We start from the raw sequence: 22,371 nt of genomic DNA, 5'->3' as shown, positions 1-22,371 counted from the left end.
GCTGGTCCACCGTGGCGCTGTAATCCACCTCCATCTTCACGATGCGCCCGTCGGCGCGCTCCGCGCCGCCCTCCGCCATCTCGCCGGCCCCGCGCCGCTGCGCCCCCGCCGCCTCACACACACACCGGAAGTGGGCGGGTCCTGTGCGCAGGCACCGCTCCGGGCAGCCCCGCTCGCAGGCCCCCGCGCGGCGCCAGGCAGGCACTGCCGCGGGCACCCGCGCCGCCGCTTGAGGACCCCCCCGCCCCGGCGCCGGTGGGCGGGAAGGAGGGCGGGCGGAGGCGGCCGCGGGCGGCGGCTCTGAGGTGATTGAGCCGGCCCGGCCGCCGTCGGGATGGGGGTGCAGGCCCATGGCGGGGCCTTGTGGCGGGGAGGGGGCCGTGTGCAGGTGGCACCGGTACCACGGCGACAGCAGCGCCGCGCGCTCCCCGGGCCCGGCGCAGGAATGTGCGTGGAGCCCCGCTCTCCTACCCGCCCTGGGAGGCGAAGCGGCTGCTCGTGTTCCATGTGGCGCGATGGCTTCGCTGACAAGCGTCCCACCTCTGTTCTCAGCTGCCCCTCGGTGCAGGGGAGCAGGGCTGGGGGATCCAAGAGGCCACTTGCCCGCAGTTGGTGCTGTGGGCTCCCGCCTCGCCATTGTAGCATGTTGGCAGCACCAGGTTTTGGTCCCCTGTCCCATGGCCGTGGTGGTGCTGCGGGTGCAGAGCCCACCCAGCCACACAGGGTTTTGAGCACCCTGGTGTTGCCCATGAGCAGCTTGAGGCCCAGGCATGGCCATGTGGTGGGATGGCAGCGAGTTGGGATAATGATCTAAAGCCATTTACCCCCATCTTGAGACAAAGGTGGCACCTCAGCATGGCCTCAGCGCAGCTCTCACAGGGTGAAAAGATGTGGCTCTGGAATGGGAGGGTTAGTGCACCTCGTGTTGCAACCTTGGTCACGAACAGTCCCCTGTGCAGCCTTGGGGAGGAAAGTGGGGAGATGCTCTGGGACCTGGGCTTAGGCAGTGCTGCAACCTCTAAACATCAGTGCATCTCATGCACTCAACATCAAGATGATGTTGATACAGCACTGCCTTGGGGTCCGGATTTCCCTTCACTACCCGTTCCGAAGCAAGGTGAATTTCACATAGTGAACAGCCTTCACTGCCTGGGGAATTTCACAGGAGTGATATTCACGGGCAAACAGTTCCAAAGGAAGCACAGATCAGTGAGCACCCTGTAGCCTTGGATGGCAGTTTAAGGCATCCAGGAAAAAAAAAATAAGTTACAAACCTACACTTTGAGTGCTGCTCTATGGCTGTGTGCATAAATAGCAAAACCTCAATGTGACAAATATGGCTATAGCACATGTGGTGAACGGTTTTGAATAGCTTCCTGTTTGAACTCAATTTCACAGAATCAAAGAATCGCAGACTGGTTGAGGTTGGAAGGGACCTCGAGAGACTGTCTAGTCCAGCCCCCCTGCTCAAGCAGGGACACCTAATTAATTCTAATGTAAGAATAGATTTTATCCCTTAACCTTAATCCATTTTTTTAGTCATTCACTGATCTAAGTATTGAAAGTGTGTAAATCATACAGAGTTTATGGGTACTTGCAGAGTAACCCTTTACAAACTTTTAAATTGTAAAAACTTATTCTTTTACATCATTGCTCTAATATTAGTATGATTTTACAGTAAATGACAAGAGAATTATAGTTTTCAGCAAGTTAAAAGCCAGATACTGATATGATTGAAGAGACTTCCGTATATAGTAGTCTAGGTTCAGACAGTGAGTAAAAGAGGAAAAGCATTAATTCATAATGCAGCTGTCACCTTCCTTTACCTCTTTGGTTATTCTGGAAGCAGCAGATGCAATATTTGCCTGCAAGGTGGAATTATTTAACAATTCCAGTAAACTAAATTCTTTATTCAGAAATAATCAGTAAAATATCTGTAAAAAGAAAAAGTAACTTGATTTTTTTTTCTGTCTCTTATGAGGTGACATTTTTCTGACACTTGACTAGACACCAGTCTATCTGGACTTAGTGTTCAGCATGATTTAATGTATGGCTTTGCTTTTCCTAGGTCAAAAGTGAAAAATGTCTCATTTTTACAACTGATCATAGACAGCATGTTGCAAAGGTAAGAGTAATACTTTCTGACAAGTCACTGAAAATAAAAAGCCAAAATTTAGGCAGGCAGGTCTGGCAGAAACGCCGGGAGCAGCTGCAGCCTGTGTCCACACTCGCTTCGGAAGTGTCCGTAGTTTTCTCCAGGAGATGGCACTGTGCTCTCTCTGCGCTAAGATTACAGATAGAGCTCTGAAATGTACATTCAAAGCCAATGAAAATCTGAGGGGTTTTGTTCTTTTTCTGTTATGAAACACATGCTTCATTTTACACCCATATTCTCATTTAACCATCCCAGATACGGTAGTTACTTTGGCTTCTGCAAAGTTATATTTAAACCCATCCGTGTAGTTCTGCCATTAGCTGTGCAGTGCTTTACATGTTCATATTACTTGCACTGTGGTTCTCAGAAATGCATGTTTTATTGCAACTATAGATGGGAGGAACGGCAATACGAAAATTGTGTGATACACCTGAGGTTATATAACAGCCCGGTTTCCTTAGCTAGTTTTAGAATCGGGTTCCTGTGTGTGTTAGACAGTGCCTTAATAATGTGTAAAATCCTCTGAAGAAAAAAAAAAAAAAAAAAGATTTAGCATAAATTGCCTAGTGAGTAGGGAAAAAAAGACTCTTTAAATGGTTCTGGCTTCATGCTTTAATTAGAATTGAGCGCCCATTTTTTTTTTTTCCTGAAGTTTCCATGTACTGCTTGGAAGGGAGCCGCTGGTAGGAAAAACACTTTTATTTGTATTGCAAAATCTGCTGGCTGATAACGCGGCACTGGCCGAAGGGGAAATGGGTGAGGCCTCCACATCCTGTGCCCGTGTCTCGGCCGCGCGCGCTCCGCTCCGCGCCGGGAATGCGCCCCCGGCGGAGGCTCCTCGTGCCCGGTAAGGCGCGGGGCTGCGGGGCGGCCGCTCGTGCCGGCGGCTCCGCGCTCATCCCGGCGCCTCCCCGTTAGCGTCGCGGGGGCCCGGGCCCGGCGCGCAGCCTTTGTCTGGGCATCTCCCCTCTCGCCGCTGCTGCTGAAATGGCCCTTGGCGGCTCATTTGTCCTTCTCGCCGCTCTAGGCACGTCCTGAGGGAGCTGCGGGAGCCCGCCGCGCTGCGCTGCCCGCCGACGCCGTCGCCTGGGCCGAGACCCCCGGTGCGCGGGACCTCCTTGTAGCGGGGCGGCCGCGCGCGACGCCCGCCCGGCTGCGGGCTGGGGGAGGAAGAGCCGGGGGAAGGAGCGGCCGCGCCGGCCCCGCGCCTGGGCCAGCCCTCCTGGATGCTGCGCTGCTCTCTCGGGGACACGTTGTCAAGCGCGCACGGAAAGAAGAGGCTCCGCTATTCGCTCCGGTGACCGCTTTCCGCCGTGGCCGCCGTACAGAAAGAAGCACTTTTCCCGCAGCTGGCTGGTCCGCGCCGAGGCAGCAGGAATATGCTCATGAAGGAGTACCGGATCTGCATGCCGCTCACGGTGGAAGAGGTAAGTCCCCTTGCAGCGATAGCCCGGGGGAGGGCAAGCTCTGCCCGTGCTTGTTTTGCAGCGTATTTTTCTTTCTTTGTGTAAGAAACTTGGTTCGCTTGGGAGACACGTTTTTACTGTAGAATAAGGGAATTCTACGGGAGCCAAGGCGAATGTATCAAGAGACAAGTGTCATGCAAGTATCGTAAAGATCTTGCAACGAGACTTTTAAGAATAATAGTGTGCCTGTGTGGATGGTGGTGCTTTGTGCTTAAACCTTGTCTCTGCTAAAGCACTTCTCCAAACCCCCGAGTCTAAATATATGTTCCTCTGTGCTAACATATTGCCATCAATTAAACGGGACTTAGACGCCAATACGGGCAGGGTAGGTAGGTGATAATTTATTAGTAAAACTTTTTTTTTTTTTTTTTTTTTTTGTCCTCTGAAGAAATGCTTGCAAGTCAGACTGCTCTTTGTCAGATTCTGAACTCTGGGATCCCCGCACGATTCTCATCTGAAAGCATCGCCCTGTTTCGTGCTTTAAGCAAATACCATAGTGATACTTGCCTGCAACACACGTGCTGCTTCATTACTTGTGCATATTAATAACGCATATTCATAGGTGCAGCGGAGCCCGCGGCCTGCGGGTGCAGGCAAACGGGGCGCTGCTCCCGCCGCTTTGGCGCCTTAGAGGTAGGCGGCTCGGGGCTCCTCGCGGAGGCTGGAGGGGCCGGGGGAGCGGCGGCCGCGCTCCCTCCCTCCCGCCCGCCCTTCGCCCCGGTCCGCATCGCGCCGCGCGGGCGAGGCGAGAGTTTCTCTGCTCCCCGTTGCAGCCCGGGGAGCGCGCGGTGGTCGCGGCCGCCCGGAGCCCCCTCTCGACCGGGGCCGCCAGGGGGCGCCCTCCCCCGCCGAGCGGGGGGGCTGGTGGGGGGGGATGCGCCGGGCTGGGACCCCCGGCTCTGCCCCCTCCGCCGGCCCTGCCGAGGACGGTGACACGGTGATACTCCTGCGATGCTGCCGTGTGGCCGCTTGCGACGGCCACAAACGCCTTCACCTCGAGAATAAATGTGCATGGCTCAGCCTGAGGGCTTACTGATCCTGTCTTGCTGCACATGGCTTTTCTGTTGCCTTTAATATGCATGCGGTGCTCATACTACACATATAGTAGGGCACAAAAGTCACTTTGAAGGTCTGTTTGCATCTTCAGAACTGGAGACGAACAGCTTTTCTAAAATGAGATTTTAAACTGCCAAAGTTTGGTTTTAACCAGTTTGTGGAACTGTTTCATCTGGCAAGTCCTAAAACCACCACATACCCTTAGGTGAATATTCATAGGTTTTCATTATAGTGTTTTTCCAAGTAAGTTGTAAAACATGCTGTGATATTGTATATGATTCTTTTCATTCTACTTATTCTGTTATCCTAATGTAAACATTTTATCCAGGGTAATTCCTGATGTCCTCAGACTACCACACTTGGTTAATAATAGTTCGTCATGTCGTCAGAAGGGAGCTGGTTTGACTTATATTGGAAAAACACAGATTTAAGTAACATCTCCAGAGAGAGAAAAACTCAGAATCCCCCCAGGCAGAGATGGTTGACACATGGCAAAGCAGAAGATGATTTTAATTTTTTGTCTTCTATAATTTTTACAGAATTTATGAATTTTACAGAACTTATGAATATACTCATACATGTTGTGTCTTCTCTGATGTTAAATCATCCATTATTTAATGCAAGAGTTGCTCCTGAGATACCTGAATGATGGACCTAGAATATGTATTTTCAGTTTGAGCTTCATTCTTAATTACAAAATGAACTAGATCAAAATGTTGAAATTATCAAACATTTTACTTTATGGATTGAAAATGTGCTATATTTCTCACCTGTTTGCCTTTATGATGTTTCCTAAAATATCTAAAGGTATTACAGTATTTTACCTTTAGTTGCACAGTAGCTGTCCCTAATGCACGATACCCTTGGTGTCCCTATAGCATAAAGAAGATGAGGATTACACAACCATTAGGTTACCATAACAGGGCAATGTTGGCCTTGAAAAGCTAAGCAGTATTTTGATTCTGGCATGTCCAAACTGCCTTCTTCAGGTGCTAAGTCACTGTTAAGTTCAGTGGGATTTGATGGAAATGAAAGATGTGTTCTTGCAGGAGAGGAATGTTAGGCCCCGATCTACAACGGCAGGTAGGTGTCTAACTCATATGCACATTACTGGAAAGTAGCTACCTAAATATCTCTGAGGTAGTAGGATTTAGCAGATATTTGAAAGATAGGTGCAGTTTTTCTTATTTATGCAACTTCTAGGCTTTCCTTCTTGTGTTCCTCTTCTTACTCAGACTTCTACAACTTGTTTTTTCTGCTTTGTGAAAATTCTGGCTTTAGGGCTGTGCACTTTATGCATCCATACAAAAGCACTTCCTCCAGCAGCTTTCTTCTTTCCATGTTGACTTGCTAGTACCCATATATAGAAGTCTCACAACATAATTTCATCATTAGTCTGCAGTGTAGTGTTGTCTCCAAAGAAAAGTGTTTTCCTATGCCATTTCTGTGGAAATAATCTGGCATACAAGGCAAAACTGAGTGCTAGCCATGTCCATGAAGCCACCTACATCTGATCTTGTATGGTCAAATTTTATGTATTATTTGAAAAAAAATGTGCATCAAAATGTTTTAGAATGTTTCAGTTGAGTGATTTATAAGTCTCATTCATTTGCATTTACATAATATGTATGAAGCACTATAGCAACTAGTACTACCTTGTCTTATATGAAGACAAATTTATGTCAAGAGAAGGCTCAAAATGATTTATCTCATTGTAACATCAACATTATTTCAAGGCTGGGACTTTGGTGTCAGTGGCTGTACTGTCCATAATCCTGTCCGTAGAGAGGTCTTTTGAAGTTGACAGCAGTTCATTTAGACTATGGAATGTGAAATTTCATCCTCAAAAGACCTTATTTTAGAATTTGAGTCAACTTTCAAAAGCATTTTGTTGTTGGCTGTACAGGACATTGTGGCCACAGTACTTTGAAGAGATTGCCATTGTTGTAGGCAGGAGATTCTACCTTCCTGTTTTTCATTAGCTACTCCAGGTCATCTTCTTGGGTCATTATTTAATTCACTCCCTTATTTGATAAGATGCCAAAATACTAAAATATTATTATTATATACCTGTCAGTTAGGAGGCCTACTGTTTTCTCCCAAATAAAGCACTTATACACAACCAAACATTGATTGCTGTCAACACAATAAATATTGTGTACTGAGATATAGGATATAAGAGGCAGAGGAGCATCTGTGTTCCTTGTCCATAAGCTCCAGCAAAGGTGATATATTCCAGGAGTGCTTGCTGGGATCCTGTGGAACCAAACTATAACTTTTATTCAAATTCAAGTTTCATTAAACAGATTTTTTATGGACAGTTCTTTAGGGCTATTTCCAATACAATCTTGTTAACTGCCCAATTACTTATAATATAATTTGAGAAATGAAAAACTGTGTTAACTTTTAAATAGAAAAAAGGAACTGCTGTAAATACTTGGCAAATTAGGCCAGAATGTAGCTGTTCCTTGCCTAAACCAGTGTGGCTGCCAATTAGAAGTCATTCCGCACCTCATTTGTGTTGCTTTTAAGAGGCATGGGTACAAATTCACTCCTTTTGTTAACACTCTGAGACCTTATAAACTACAAAAGGCCATTTCTTTTCAGTAGAATATAAAGCAAGCAAAAACCTATTGCTGTGATTGCTTAGGATGTCTCCACAATTCAGCCCAGATGCAATTCATAAACAAGTTTTCCCCTTGAGTTTTAATGCAACAAAAACATATTTTTCAGGACTATATAAAGATATCCAGTATTCAAAAAGCAGTATGTTGACTGTGGGCAAGAAAGCTCCAAGTAAATGTTAGGTGAAGTTGTCTCTTCAAATTTGGGTCACTTTTAATTACTTTTAAATTAAAAAATGATTTGACCCTGTCATGAACGTGACTTGTCTAGAAGAAGTTAATCTGGCAGTTTTGGGCTTAAGAAACCCAATAAAAATGAAGGTTTATTGTGCAATTTCACTTTAACTTAAACTTTGGAACAGCTGTAATGCATCCATTGTCTTACGCAAATTCTTTTGAGAGATATTAAAGTGCTGTGAGAAGTAAAATACTTCTTTTTTTTTTGCTTTAGTTCATCATTCTCTCAGCATACATGCCAATTTCTTTACCTTCTTTTTGTATTTAATGATGTGAAAGTACTGCTGTATTTATCCGAGGAATACTGGAAGTTAATTACTGATTTAGCAACTCTCCTTACTCCATTATGAACATCTTTTTACTCTTCAAAAGAAGGCATTGTGTGCGACTCCGGAGCAAACAGAGCTGATCCTCTGTGGGCAGTCATGTCTGCTCACATCACAAGGCCTTGGCTACAGTGTGACCTCAAACTGACCTTCAGGCTGACAGCCTGGGAAGAATTGTTGTAACTACACAGCAGATAAAGCAGGTTAAAAAAGGGACAAGAAGTTGACTTTTAGTGTCAGATAAGAACAGCTTTTTCATTTTCTTTTGATGCATGTCAGAACAATCTGTTGAAAATAAGAACTTTTTTTAATGCTGGGTTAAAAAACAAATGCCTTGCTATATGCTTGACCTTGCTATGCCAGGCTCAAAGTCACCTATAGAACTATACAAGAGGACAGATGCTGAATCTGAACTGCCCTGCAAGAGACCAGAAATAACCACTTCTCTCCTTCACTCCTGTTTGTACATTTCAATACAGCTCTGTGAAAGAAACAAGAAAACCTTTGTCATGAAAGCTTCAGTGTAAATTAAATTGAAAAAAGTACCTCATAAAGAAAAAAGGCTTTCAGTGGAAAAGATCTAACTATTACCTAACAAACTCAGACTTTGAAAATATATTTCTGTCTCCTGCTCTTCTTGCCAGTGGGTGTTTTCTCCACTATTTATGTATATCAAATAATGTTGCACATTTAATTGAGGACACTGCTGGCAAAGTATAGAGTCCAGTCTTTCATTTCTTATAAAAGAAACTGCAACTTGGCAGTATTTTATGGTATTTTTTTAACTAAAGCACTCTGCAGATTTCTGGGTTTATCAAGAATTCCATGAAGTGTGTTTGTCATTGTTAGAACCATAATGTAGGTTTGGAAACTAAAGAACAAGGAGAGAAGAACACAAAATGTCAATACTGCCTTTTAAAACTTTGTGCTTTCTCTTCAAAGTTTTGTAATTCCAGGGTTGAAGTTCAAAGTGCTGAGTGTATGGAATTTTTGTAAGAGCTGATGGGAACTCTGCATGGTCAGCACTTTTGAAAATGAGATTCTTTTTGCTCCTAATCATCAGCATAGATACCTACATTAGCATCTTGAATGTGATACCTTTAGCATAGGCAAGTGAAGTGCCCTTTAGTCCAGTCTCTTTAACTTCTTAATCTCTCTAACTATAAGGTTAGAAATCCTATAAATTATAGCCGTTTTCATGGGCTTTTTGCATCACTGCATGTGATAAAAATGTTAGGTAATTTACAGTCCCTAAAATGTATTGCACTCTTTAAATTGTAGGAAGGGACATAGCTGTGTAATAGCTAGGAAAAATGAAAAATCATACTTTCTTTAATTCAGGTTGGCCTGATAGGCATTTATACAGTTAATATCTGTTCAAGATCATGTTCTTTGGATCAGAAGACTGCCTAAATGATGAACTAGTCAGGTAGTGGCAGATCCTTAGCATATAGCGATGATTCATTCACCATATTCTTTTTTGTGACTAGTGGGCTGACAAATATGTTCCCCAGGCTGTCCCTGTAGAACTGAGTCAGTTGTGGATGCTGTGGTACGTAGAGGCCCTCCATCCCGCATGCCTGATAACTCGAAACACACAGCTTTCACTCAAGCATCCATGAAATGCTGTCAAAATGAGTAAAGATAATCTACACATGCAAAACAAGTCTTAAAATATATTACTTGATTGCGGATGAGGAATAATGCTTTGTGTGTTTGATCATGGGAAGCTTATTTATCATTTTCAAGTTAATTAAAATTTGTTTAAATGATAGTAACTTGTATTTTGTCCCGGTCTTCTGTGGTTCATAAAACATCTGTCCTATATCATCTGTCAATATGAAGGACGTTTGACACACCTTTGCTATCATAGCTCTTCATTTCAGCTTTAAGAACTTGAGCCTGGTTATTACTGTGTAGGTGTATTATGCGTGCCTTTAAGTGAAATTATGAATGTCTACTTATGTCTAGAAAGCAAGGAGAAAGGTGCTCTCCAAGATTACTTAGTTTAAAAAACAGTGGGGAAAAAAGGTAATTTAGATTTCAAGTTGGCTAAGTGGGTGGCTTTGCAGTTGATAGGTGGGGGAAAATAGACTTGAACTTGACTCATACCTCTAACACTGTTTGACTAGCCCCCGTTTTGTGTATCTCCTTTTCAGTTCATTTTTTCTTTCCAATTTTGACTAAAAGTGCTTGGCCAATTTTGAGTCTTTGGATATATACCTTGTTTTAGAGCACAAGTAGTCAGATATCCCGAAGCATATGCAAAAATGCTTGTGAATTTGGTTTATAAAAGACTTGTTCATGTGGTGTCCAAAAAAATGACGGTCGATATTTAGGAGTTAGTAGGCATCTGTTCTGAGATGAATCTTGCCAGAGTGATTTAGGAATGTGTAGACCCCATGGGAATTGCTTTCTGTGGGCATGCTGGGAGTGCTTTAATTTCCGTTATATTGCACTAAGTGTCATATTACGTTTAATGTCTTGCATAATTAATGACTATAATTTTTTTTCAGCAAAAATGTTACTATAATGCATGGTAAAATAATTACATGATAATGACACTCCAGAATAACACATACTGTTGCTCAATTGCTTCATTAATTATCATGCACTGATCACAGAGAGAAGCACAACTAATTGTTGAACATACTTGGAGCTTTTTGCTCTGATTCTATATAAAATTATTCAAAAAAAAAGAAGGAAAGATTTTTGTGTTAGTATCACCATCTTTCTTGAAAAGGCTACCAACATAACACTGTGAACAAAAATTTGTATTTATCAGGAAGATAAAGGCAATGATAACTCTGTTGTTAAGCATGAAGCTATTACACATTCCAAGCTGGATTTTTTCCTAGTTACTGTAAATATGGGGCATAGATGTGTGCTTAAAGATTCAGTGAATAGAAGGTCCTAGAATGTATAATCTAATCTTGTGAAATATGCTTCATAAATGTACCCAGCTATTTATCTTCTTGTTTTGTTAGGTTATCTTTGAAAGTGCAAATTAGCTGACCTTTAAAAAATACTCTTTAGTGAATTCGGTGTACAAAGACTTGACATAAGCCAAATTAAATATATGAAATGTGTAGATGATTACAGTCCTAAGTAACGAGACTGCTGCTTTTCTCCCATAAACTTGAAATAAATGTTGCACTTCAGTGGATCAGCTTTTCTTTTGCTTCACTGTGTGAATAGAGGAGCTCTCCATGGAATTCAGACCGTGGTGATATCAAAGAGACGCATTTCACTGATGTCAGAGATGCCCAGATTTCACCAACTACATCTGACAAAACATAGCACATTTTCAGGGTAGAAATGCTAGAAATTAAATTCCATTTTAGTTGCATGGTGTAGATCTGAAATAATTCCATTGGCTTGCTCAACCTGAAACACATTTTTACGCATTTAGATTAAGGCCCCAGTCAAAGATGTGATACTGCCTTTGTGCTTGCCTAGAATAAACCAACTGCCTACAGAATTTTGCAGTTCAGTGCTTGTCTCTCCAGTTTCCATCCTAATGTTGCAGAATTTTCAATCTTCTTTTTCTTCTCCTTTCTCCTCTTCTCCTCCTTCTTCAAGCCCTGCAGTGTCTGACCAGCTGGCAGAGATTGGCTGTGCAGAACAACATGCTGCTGCGGCTGCAACTGCTGCAGCTGCTACTGCTGCAACTGCTGCTGCAGCTACTGCTGCATATGATGCTGCAGTTGCTGCAGTGGCGGCTGCTGCTGCTGCAGCTCAGCCTCAGCCTTGCAAGGATAAGGCACAGACTAAAACAACTGATAATTCAGCTCCCCTCTGACTACTAAGCTGAGTCTGGGATCTGCCTCTTGCATCAGGATATTTATACCCAGACAGGGTCTAAGGAGAGCACTGAGTTCTGAAATCTCTTGAATGTTTCAGGGGATTGCTAAGTTTGTTTGTGCTTGTAAACTATTTGCTATTCGTTTAAGCCCATGTTTCTTTTTTCAGGGATGATTCAGTATAAAAACATGTTTTCTATAGTAAGGGAGCTCAGTGTTATACATTTGGGATAGAAAAGTTTTTCCATTAACTTCAGTGGAGGCAGAATAGAGCCCAGTACATGAATTTTTCATTCTTTTTTTTTTTCTTTTTTTACTAGTCATTTTTTTTTCTGCATCTTTTCTGCTTTTTTTTAATGTTTGAACATGGATTCACTCAGAGTCAAATGATGGCAAACTTCTAAATCTATCATGAGTGGGTCTGTGATGAGGCAAGTCAAGTTTTAGTGGAAATGTTATGTCATAGTAACAAATACCTATGGATTAGTTGGTTTATTTCCAGGACCTCATAGGCTATACATTGCTATTTATAATTTCACTTTCTCAAGCAGCCACCACTGTGTTTATGTTACCATGGTGTTACTTGTCATACTTGGGGGTGGATAGTAAATGCTATAATTGGAAATAGATACTCCCACTTAAGTAAGTGTAACAGGTGGTTATGTTTTTATTAAATCTTGCAACAAGCATAATACAAGTGAAATGTGGATACCTCTGACCCTGCTTTTTCCTAAGAACTTTTCAGACATTCTAGTTTGTCTTAGTGGATCAGAATTGGAGTGATTTGTACTATCAAAGTAATCTCAGTACAGTCTTCTTCAGAAAGCAACAGTTATGGGGCAGAAAGGAGCTGTTCTGGTGCCAAGGGGTCTGTATTTCATCCTCATGGAAACCATAACCTGCACAAAGCTCTCATTCCTTAAAAGCATTTAAGGAGCAGTGATTGCTGTTCCATATCATTCCTTGTTTTTAACTCTCTGACTTCATCGCATCCCTTACTTTCATTCAGTTGTCCTTCTTAATGAGCTGAGCCTCCACTCCAGGCACTTGGGTTGGAGTAAGTTTCCTGGTTATATCAACTCACATTTCCTGGTTATATCAACTCATCCTATAAAGGCAAATTGATTCAAAAGTCAGCCTTTTCCAACTGTAAGAATGGCTTTTGATTAAATTAATTTTAAGAACACTTTTTTACCAAGTAGGTGTTATTTTGGTTAGAATCTGAGCAGAAAAAAATCTTCTCAAAAGAGAATTCCATTCAATTTTAAATATCCACTGGGCTACCTCCTTCTTTTCAATTCCTTTTTTTTTTTTCCCTGAACATTTCCTATTCCAAAATGTATACCTCTGCATACAGATCTGTTGGCAGAAAGGTGCTTTATATATACATGTGCACTATATATACTGGGTGTTCTTCTGGAGGTTATTTTTATAATCACTGAAAGATATTTCAGAAGTGTTCAGAACATTTTTTCTTCGCAGTTTTTTCTTTCTGCAGATTTCGCTTTCCCTCTTCCCCCCTAGTATTTGTTCCTCCCAATCCCTCCTTCTTTTATTGTCTTGGCTTCTTCCCTGAAGGCTCAACTTGCTCAGGTTTTGACTTGAATTTCATTGACTTCAAAGCCAGCACATGCAGAGGAGCACGTGAGACCTGTGTCATCTCCCCGTATGCTACTAGAATGCATGGAGGTTATGAAGTACACATAGACCATAGATTGGCCCTTATTTTGCAGTATTTATATTTAAAAGGTGTTACTCATAGTTCAGTTGTGAGCAAGTTAATTTTTACTGTAACATTTTAAAGTTCTTTCCTGATAGGAGTATTTAAGGCCATTTTAGCAATTTCTGCTTGTTCATTTGGCTTTGATAATACAGCTCCTGTTGTAATCAGCCACAGGTTGCTTTTCATTTTTCACAACATTTTCAGCTGTGGAAATCCAAAGGCTCCAGAAGTATTTCTCTTGTGTTTGATTCAAGCTGTCATGATTGCACTTAGAAGTACTTGCCATTCCTCATTTATATTTTGAGGCTACAAATACTGTAATTCTTTTACCAAGTTAAGTTTAGCAAAGTTAATTTCACTAGTGCTTTTAGTGCACAGGTATTTTGTGATGAGTATGTGCCTCCACTCTGCCATTTTTAAGCTGAATATTTTGGAACTGAGATGGTAAAACATTCATGCACTGAAGTTGTCACTGCAGAGGCCACAGCTGCTGGAGAACTCGGCGTTGTCACTGGCAGCTCCGCTGCATGTGCAGGGCGCTGCGGGCGGGCAGGGCCTTGAGGGTGCCTTGGGTCTCATCAGTCATTTGGGCATTGCAAATTCTGCAGAGAGAGGAAGGAAACGTATAAACATTATTCCTTTTGCATTTTAACCAATGAATTAAATAGAGCCAAAAAAAAAAAAGTCCAAATGGTTTATGAGGCTATACGATTTGTCATATTTTGGGTTTAAATCGGTTTATGTTGGCTTGAAATGGTAATATTATTAAAACCAATATCATTTCCTGTGTGCACAAGACTGAAAGATTGTCGTAAGGCTTTTCAAGGAGCTCCTTAAGCCTTTTTTTCAAGCTTCTAGCTATTGCATTCCTTTCCATGGGTTGTTTTACTGAAAATCTTTGTTTATAGCACTTCTCCACCTGTAACAATTTGAGAAGTTAGACTTGCAAATGAGGTCATCAACATTACCTTTCCAGGCTTAGTGTATAGGTAGCAGTTGACTGACTTCATTGTTGCAGAAAAGCTGAGGACATTCCCTAAGGCCACTCACAAACTTCCATGTAATAGTAAGTAAGCAGTGAGCATTAGTCTTTGAAGTATTCATGCATATTTAATTGTAAGGAAAGAAAAAGAAAATTCAGCATTGCAGCTGATCCAAATCTTTGACTAGAACAGTAAGTTAACGAGAAGAAAATTGAGTCTGCAAGCCATTTTTTGGTCAAATGAAGTAGTAAGTGTGGTGCAGAAGATGTTCAATATTGAATAGCAGGTTATGTCTATTAACATTTTTTTTGCAGATGCAGAAATCTAAATGAATGTTTGCTGTCAAAATTGAGATTTTAACTATCATTATGTATTCATTGCCATAAAAATAATTATGGAACAGTTGGGATGCATTATTGGCTTTCTTGTTTTGCCAACCCATGCTTTTCTTTTGTACCTCTGACACCTTTAAAACAGCTTTCAAAGCAAAATGACTTCTTCACTCCATTTCATGTGCCTAACAAAAAATTCACTGCCCAGCCGATTTGCACATGCAGGTGATTTCCGTACATCAAGTCTGCATGTATACAAGCTCAGAGGCACAGGCAGCTTTTCATGCCACGGCAAAGTCAGTAAATTAGCTGAAAACTTGGCGTATTGTGTCCTTTGCATAGGAAACTAGAGCACTAGTGCATTGTATCTACTTACAATATTCCAGAACATAAGGAAAGGGATTTTTTTTTCCAAAATTAAATATATGGGAAGTTTCACTGGACTTCTTTTTGACCATTTCCCTTGCCTGCATCCTGATACTAATTAGAAACTCTTTTCTTGGTCTTCAAATGTCAAATATTCCTTTCTATCTATTCTGCATTTACACTCATGAAATGAAAGGTTCAAAATTGAAGTAATGAGTTGCTGTTACAGGAGTTGCTGCTCATGTAAAAGCTTTAGCATTTTGTGATAAACTCAGCCTAGTATAAACTGTTTTATGAATCGCTTCTTACCGAAAACCAGTCAGTCAGCTTGTCTCTATTATGAATTTGGTGAGGAGGTTCTGCAGCAAGCCGATGAATAAACTAGAGGAGTTCACGTTAGGGAGTTACTGTCATGAAAATGCTGAGTTGTGTGTGACATAAAGCCATCCAGCACAGGATCTTTTTCAGGCAGGCTCTACCCGACTTTAAAAATTAATCATTACCTAAAGGTAAGATTGGTGCTGTAGTGTGTACTGTATTTTCCTAAGAATGTGAACAACTAACTAGCCCACGAGTGAAGGCAAATACACTCTCCTTACTCCTCAGGAACCGTGCATTGGTTATGTGGGTAGGTCTTTTTTTCCTCTCACTAGACCTTCTTTTGAGATGGTTTTCTGGTATTACACTCTGTTAGGTCTTATGTTTCGAGTACTGTGTTTGTCTGCTTTCATAAACAGAACTCATAACTATTGATGCACAATGTGGACTAAGTAGTGGGAAATGAGGGTTGATTCCTTCCTCTGGCTGTAGAAGACAATGGAGAGGCCTGAGTTCTTATCACTGAATTCTTTTCTCTCATGCAGCAAGGTGTCCCAGTGGACAATTTGGACTGTGAAAATTCAAGCTAATGTTCCAGCTGTCCACTATCAGTTTGATCAATGTAACTTAGTTTTAGCTTTTCACTAATCAAGAGTTGCAAGTATTTGTTAGAATCATGATCATCCCCTCTCTATCTTCTCTCCTTTTCCCTTTGTGCTCTCTACAATGTGCCTCCCACTCCTTCTTTTAAATCACTGTTGTAGGAGGTTAATTACTGAAATGTAGCTTTCCCTGCCTGTTGGGTTCAAGTTACCGCTTGTTCTTTTATGGATTGTTCATTGGGGAGTTTTTTTAATAAGTTGTGGATGAGTAGCCAGCATCATTAATGTATCCGACATCATTAATGACTCCGTTGAACACTGCAAGACCCAGCCCAGATCCTTCTAGCTTTCACTGGTGTCCTCTCGCCAGTGGTAAAAATCACTTGTCCGTCTATTTACCTTTGTATTGCATCTTTTAGACAAGGATTTTTCCATGTTAGGATCTTTCTCCTTATCTCATGGCAACTCAGTTTCTGCTGGAACATCTGGGGAATGACCCTGCAAGATAGGCTTTTGAGATTGAAATCGCTCCTATCAGCCACATCTCCTGTCTACGTGCCTGTTAACAGCTTCAGAACAGTGAGAAATGCAATATATGTGCTCACTAAAGCTGTGTTAACTTTCCCTATATACCAGATTTATTTGTGTGCCCATGCTGTGCTACTCATGAATTTTAGTTTCTTCACATCAGTCACGTGAGTCACCCCCATACTCTCTTTCATTTTTCTTCTCTTTTATTCTGTTCCACATATTGATTTAATGGTAGCACATGAAAAGCAATTTAATACAACTCCTGTCCTAATGATGAATGTATGAAACTTGAATGTAGTGCCAACACATTATATTGAATTAATTGTGACACCAAGCCTTTTTTTTAAAAAAAAAAAAATATTTATTTTAGTATGTCTACCTGGTTTGTTTTGCAGAAGAACAGGATTTTTTATTACTTTTTTGGTGTATATCTTTGAAAATCATTGACTGTTGGGGGATTGCTCCTTGAAGAGAATCAGAAAGGTAGCAATCACGATAACAATTAAGATTGCAGGCGTTTTGTGAATATTTTTGGCAAACAATGTTTATTACTGGTATGCAACAGTATTTCCAAATTATATTATAAGTTGTTTTGCCAAGGACTGGCTGGCAGTATGTCATGTTCTTTAGTTTCCATTTGGAGCTGGGAACTCTTCTGTCCATTTTCTCTCTGAAATGAAGTAAGAACATTTGCTTTATTTTAGCTATTAGTTCTTGCAGGATGCCTATCATTTAAACTAATAGGGTACTGTGTTATGAGGCATAATTCTTTCGTTTACTAGGCTTTGCCGTTGCCAGTAGCAAACATTGTTCTGCTGACATTTCATCACCACGCTCCTACTTCATGCCCAATGCACACAGAATTGGCAATATTGAAAAGAGGGAGAAATTTCTATGTTCATGTCTAAATCTGATTTGTTCCTTTGCTATTGCTATTACCTCCTCCCACTGACTGTAAATCAGTAAGTGAAAAGCACACCGTGTACACTGTCTGGAGCCAAGCATTTGATATGGTTTAATTAATTGATAGCATTCCTATAGTATGCTGATAAGCAAGATGAGTGCCCTTTCCAAGCCCAGTTCAATTCACAGTGAAGTCAGTGGGAGTTTTCCTCCTATTAAAAATGCAAAAATATGTTCCGAAGAGAAGTCATTGAACAACGAGCTGTATGTGAAATACCAGACAAATACTGTACTGAATTGCACTCTGTACCCCCCTCTTGGCTTTTAGGAAAGTGAAAGAAAGGCTAGTAATTTATTTGTGAGCAGCAAAGGAAGATATTTATGGAGGTTTGTGAATTTCAAATTACACAATTTCCTCAATTGTTGCCTCAATTTGTAATTATACGTTAAATCAGTCTGCCATACAGCAACGGAAAGTTGAGACCGATTATGTTAAGAATGATAATTAGGACAGGTATTTATGTATTAAGGAAACACTGCAGTTACTAAAGGGAAACATTATTTCTGTAGATTAGGAAAGCTTGTAGTCATGTAAAACCATGTATAATCCTGCAAAACGTTCTCTGTCGAATTTCCATCTTTCATGCTTAGCCAGGAAGGATATTGGTTGGGTATCATGCTTAGAGAATCAGGAAGAAGATCAGCAAGATCAGGAAAAACACAAGTGCATAATCAAATGCTGATAGCAGTATTAGAGCATTTGAACAGTGCATGATCTAGCAGTTTTATCTCTGGTCAATAGATTTCCATGTGAGATGAGCCTGGCGTGACAGACCTTAATGTATTTCTCCTTTCTGTCACTTGTTACTTTGCTGCCTCATCTTCTTTACTAAATGAGTCCATAGCCAGAAGAAATTCTTGTTATTAACCTCTGCTCTGGACTTAGGCAGAATCATTGTCTTCTGTTAGTATAAAATCCTAAAATCTGTTACTTGCTAAGAAAATTGAAGCATCCCATGACCACAGATGCAGGGATTCTAGCTGCCTCAGCTGTGCTGCACATTAAAATAGGAATTGTAAGAGTAGACAGTTAGACCTATCAGTTTTACTGATGGTGCTGTCTGCGGTGGCTGAAGTCCTGAAGCTGATGGTAGCTGGAAGCCTTCACTGGCCGTATGGGGAAAACATGCAAATACAGTAATCTTCTGAATCATCCTTCTAAGACATTGCTGTAGTCTGCAGCAGAATTCTGAGCTATCAAAACATGCAAATCACATTTGTGTGAGTGACAGAGTGAGGGTGTCCCTTTGTTTAAACAGGGTATTGCTCAAAATAGTTCTACTGCAGAAGTACTTTCTGTTCAGGGTTTTTTCTTTCTCTACCAGTCCTCAAAAACACCATTGATCCTGTTTCCAGTGAGGCAACCTTCTGTGCAATTAACAATTCTGATTTTCCTTACTCAGTGTGAACTATCTACTTGGGTTTGGACAGGATGTAACACATATTCAGTGGTGATATTTTCTGTGCTTTGAGGAAGGGCTTGTTTTAGGAATCCTTAGCCTCCTTGTTTGTTTATTTATTTATTTATTTGTTTTTCTCTAGCCAGATGCAGGAAAGGTAGGTTCATCCTCACTCTTGTTTTTTAGCAGTTACTGCAAGAAAGGAAATAGGAGTGAATCTCTTGGAGCTGTGAAACAGTGCATAATTAAAAGTTAATTCAGAAGTATTTATAGAGAGCAACTTTCAGAAGATACACTTTACAGAAGTAACTAGAATATATTGTATATGCCATAATCATGCTACTGATTTATTGGTGGTGTTACATGCATGTTTGTATTGACTAAAAATTTAGGACAATCCACCAATTCAGTTAAAAGTACTAAGGGAATGTATTCATTGCAAGTATTGGTACCAGTGTGTATGTCCTTCTGAACATCAAATTAATAGTTTGAGTCATGGGGGTTAAAAGAACTTTTAAGTGCTGCTTTAATGAGGATAGGCACTAACATCTGATGCCTTGTATCGTGTTTAAGTAGCATGCCTATCTGATATATTATTATAGCGGTGCCCGCTAGTGCTTCCATAATTATGGGCCTGTCAGCATTACCATTACAAACCCCTATATTACAGCTGAAAATATCACTCCTGGGTGAAGTATTGTACAAAGGCTTTCAGCCTTGAAGCAAGAAGCTTTCAAAAATAATTTTGCTGCTTCTCCAATTTAAAAAATGAAGTTTTTCAGTTGCTTATGCTACAGTATGAATTAATCTCTTGATTTCAAGGAGAAAATACCGCAGAGTCAAAATACTAATGCTCATTTCTGATATATGAATATAACATTCATATCCAAAAGATAGGAGTTGAAAGCTGAGAGCTTTGATTTATCTGGAAACTAACTACAGCAAAAGCAGAAAAAGTACATCTGCAAACTGTCACTTCATACCCACTTGATTTATAACCAGTCCACAAAGATTTCTGTAGCTTGTTATCAGCATAGACTGGTTGAAAATCGTTATTAAGGCTGCAAGGACAAGCACTCAGAAGCCGGACAGTCCCAATTAGGGTTGTCCATATGATTTTATTTTGTCTGCTTTGTGAATATGTTTTCCATAAAAGTGATTTCTGCAAATGTTGGATGGTCTTCAAGTAATCAGTCCCTTTTTACTGTATTATTTTTCCATCTTTTTCCAGTAACTTGTCACCCATCTTTGAATAAGAATCACTGTTACGGTTTTGAATGATGCTTATCACTAAAATATCTGAATGCTTTACAAAGCACTCCTCAATTTATTTTCATTACACCCGTGTTAGTTGAACAATTTTGCCCTACATTTTCCGATGATGAACATCTGTATTGAGACATTGATTTTGAAAACATTCACTAATTTTTTATTTAATTCATTCATATTTATATTCTCTATTTTATGTTTTTGTCTCATTCTGGGAATCTGATTTTTCAGTTTGGACCTGCATAGTCTATTTAAAGCACCGTTCTCACTGACTTCAGCTATACCTGGTAAATGTCTAGTGCTTCTGCAAATCAGACCTCTTGTGTCTAAGAGGATACCCAGAGAATGAGGACCACACAGTGAGCATTTCTTGTAAACAGTTTGGTGAAGCCATTTGCCTTATGTTGCCTAGGTCTCTGCCAAGAGAAAAAGAGAAAATCCATGTCTTCATTACGGCATCACCCTAACTGAAGGTAACTCATTTAACTGTAATGAATCTTCTTAATTTCTTCAACTTCCATTCTTCTTCTGGATACAGTTGTGCTGGTGACACCAGAAGGATGTTCACTGGTGTGGATTCTCCAATTCCCATGGGGATCATATGGCACAGTTTTCCTTTTCCATTGTTTTTCAACTCTCCAGCAACCAGAGCCATGTAAATCCATCTCTACTTGTATGCAACTACCCTTCCGAGAGAGAAAAGCAGCACCAGGTTATTGGACTGTGCCAGAATGCTTATGCACTCAAATATATTAATATTCACAGGCCATTCTCATCTGCCTTTTTCCTTAACTCATGAGTGAGTTGCTTTGCAATCTTGATGTCTTCAAAATAGTTTTTGCTTGTAATTAATTTGGGTTATTTTCTTAAAACAGTCCCGAGGAACAAATATGTTGCCGTGTGGCCTCATGTGAGCACCTGCCTGTGTTCTCGGTGCTGGAACAGCACAGACTTCTGCACTGGTGCCCGTGGAAGATCACGGATATAGTGCAGAATGACATATGATAGAAGAGAGTAAGCAACAGAAGTGTGATAACAAATAAGGAAGCACATATTCTATATATACTAGGACCTGTGAGAGGCTTGAGAGCGTGCGGTAGGAACATAATATTTTGATAATTTAGCTGGAAAGCTCGAACAAGCTTCTGTTGACAGTATGGAACTGTATTTGCAAAGGCTTATATTTAAAGACTATATTTAGCCAAGAGGCTAAATATGAATAGATTTTTATGTGAACCGCAAAAGATCCTGATTTATGCAAAGACTCTGTGCCTGTCAAATCTCAAGTCCTCTCTTTAGGCGGCTCTAAGCACTGGAGCTTTCCAAAGGAAAAAAATACTGCATTTATTTCTAAGATACTGAAAAGGCTGAGGGGGGTTGAGAGTTACTGGCATTATTCTCACACAGAACTGGGCTATTTTTGAGGCATTTTGTTTTGTTTTTTTGTGCCTAAATGGGCACCTATCAGTAAAGCATCCAAACAACCAACATTTAGCAGAGTGGTTACCAACAAGAAAACTCCCATGGTAGAAATTATCAAGCAATCTTAACAACAGGTAATCTGTTACTTTCTCTGTTTATTCTTCAGACAGTTGTCTTTTCATCCACAAAATTAAGTCGCTCATTTTGTATTACCATTATTGATGGCATATATTTTAAATCCTATTGTTAACAGAGAAATACTGCTATTATTTACCCAGTGTGCTATGTCAGTGGTAAAATAAATAGTTAGTGGTAACATAAACTTTTGTTCTACTTTGCTGGCAATGACCTGCTACAGTATCAACATCATTGCTAGCAATATAAACAGTACAGCTACTAAAATACACAAAATATTCGCTAAAATGTCTTCATTGGAATTATTGCCAGTGTAGTAATTTTATTAAGTGAATCTCAAATCAAATACAGATCGGTAGGAGCTGGGAATAGTTATATTGGTCCAGTTAAGAGTTGCATTGTCTTAGATTCAAAAAATAATAAAATAATTTTCAAGAAGGAGCTGAGAGTGTAGGCTTACTTCTGAGTGCAGAATTGCACTTGCTTATCTACACCCAGGTTATTTAGGAAAGAGTTAGCGTGGGTGTTAGAAACAATCTAAGGTAAAGTGATACAAGAAGAAAAAGTTAATGGGCTGCAAGACGATTTGTTCTTAACCTTTGATAATCACTGTGACTTTTATTTTTTGGATCAATATGGTATATTACTACAGTGTGGAAC

The 22,371-nt window shown here is 40.7% G+C and overlaps 1 protein-coding gene across 2 annotated transcripts in view; it reads left to right on the top strand.

Moving 5' to 3' along the window:
• Positions 1–3,462: 3,462 nt before the first annotated feature.
• PITPNC1 (phosphatidylinositol transfer protein cytoplasmic 1) overlaps positions 3,463–22,371 on the top strand; it is a 66,019-nt gene continuing 47,110 nt past the window's right edge. Inside the window, exon 1 of one of the 2 annotated variants that reach the window (XM_026046876.1) lies at positions 3,463–3,582. In XM_026046876.1, coding sequence (XP_025902661.1) covers positions 3,535–3,582 — 48 coding nt within the window. In that variant the 5' untranslated portion in view covers positions 3,463–3,534. The remainder of the gene's footprint in view (positions 3,583–22,371) is intronic. The other variant, XM_026046877.1, reaches the window with a different exon arrangement.

Source organism: Nothoprocta perdicaria, unplaced genomic scaffold (assembly GCF_003342845.1).
Source record: "Nothoprocta perdicaria isolate Ctin4 unplaced genomic scaffold, notPer1 scaffold_46, whole genome shotgun sequence".
Classification (NCBI taxonomy): Eukaryota; Metazoa; Chordata; class Aves; order Tinamiformes; family Tinamidae; genus Nothoprocta; species Nothoprocta perdicaria.
The sequence above is the reverse complement of the archived record's forward strand: the minus strand, read 5'-3'. Positions and strand labels throughout refer to the sequence as shown.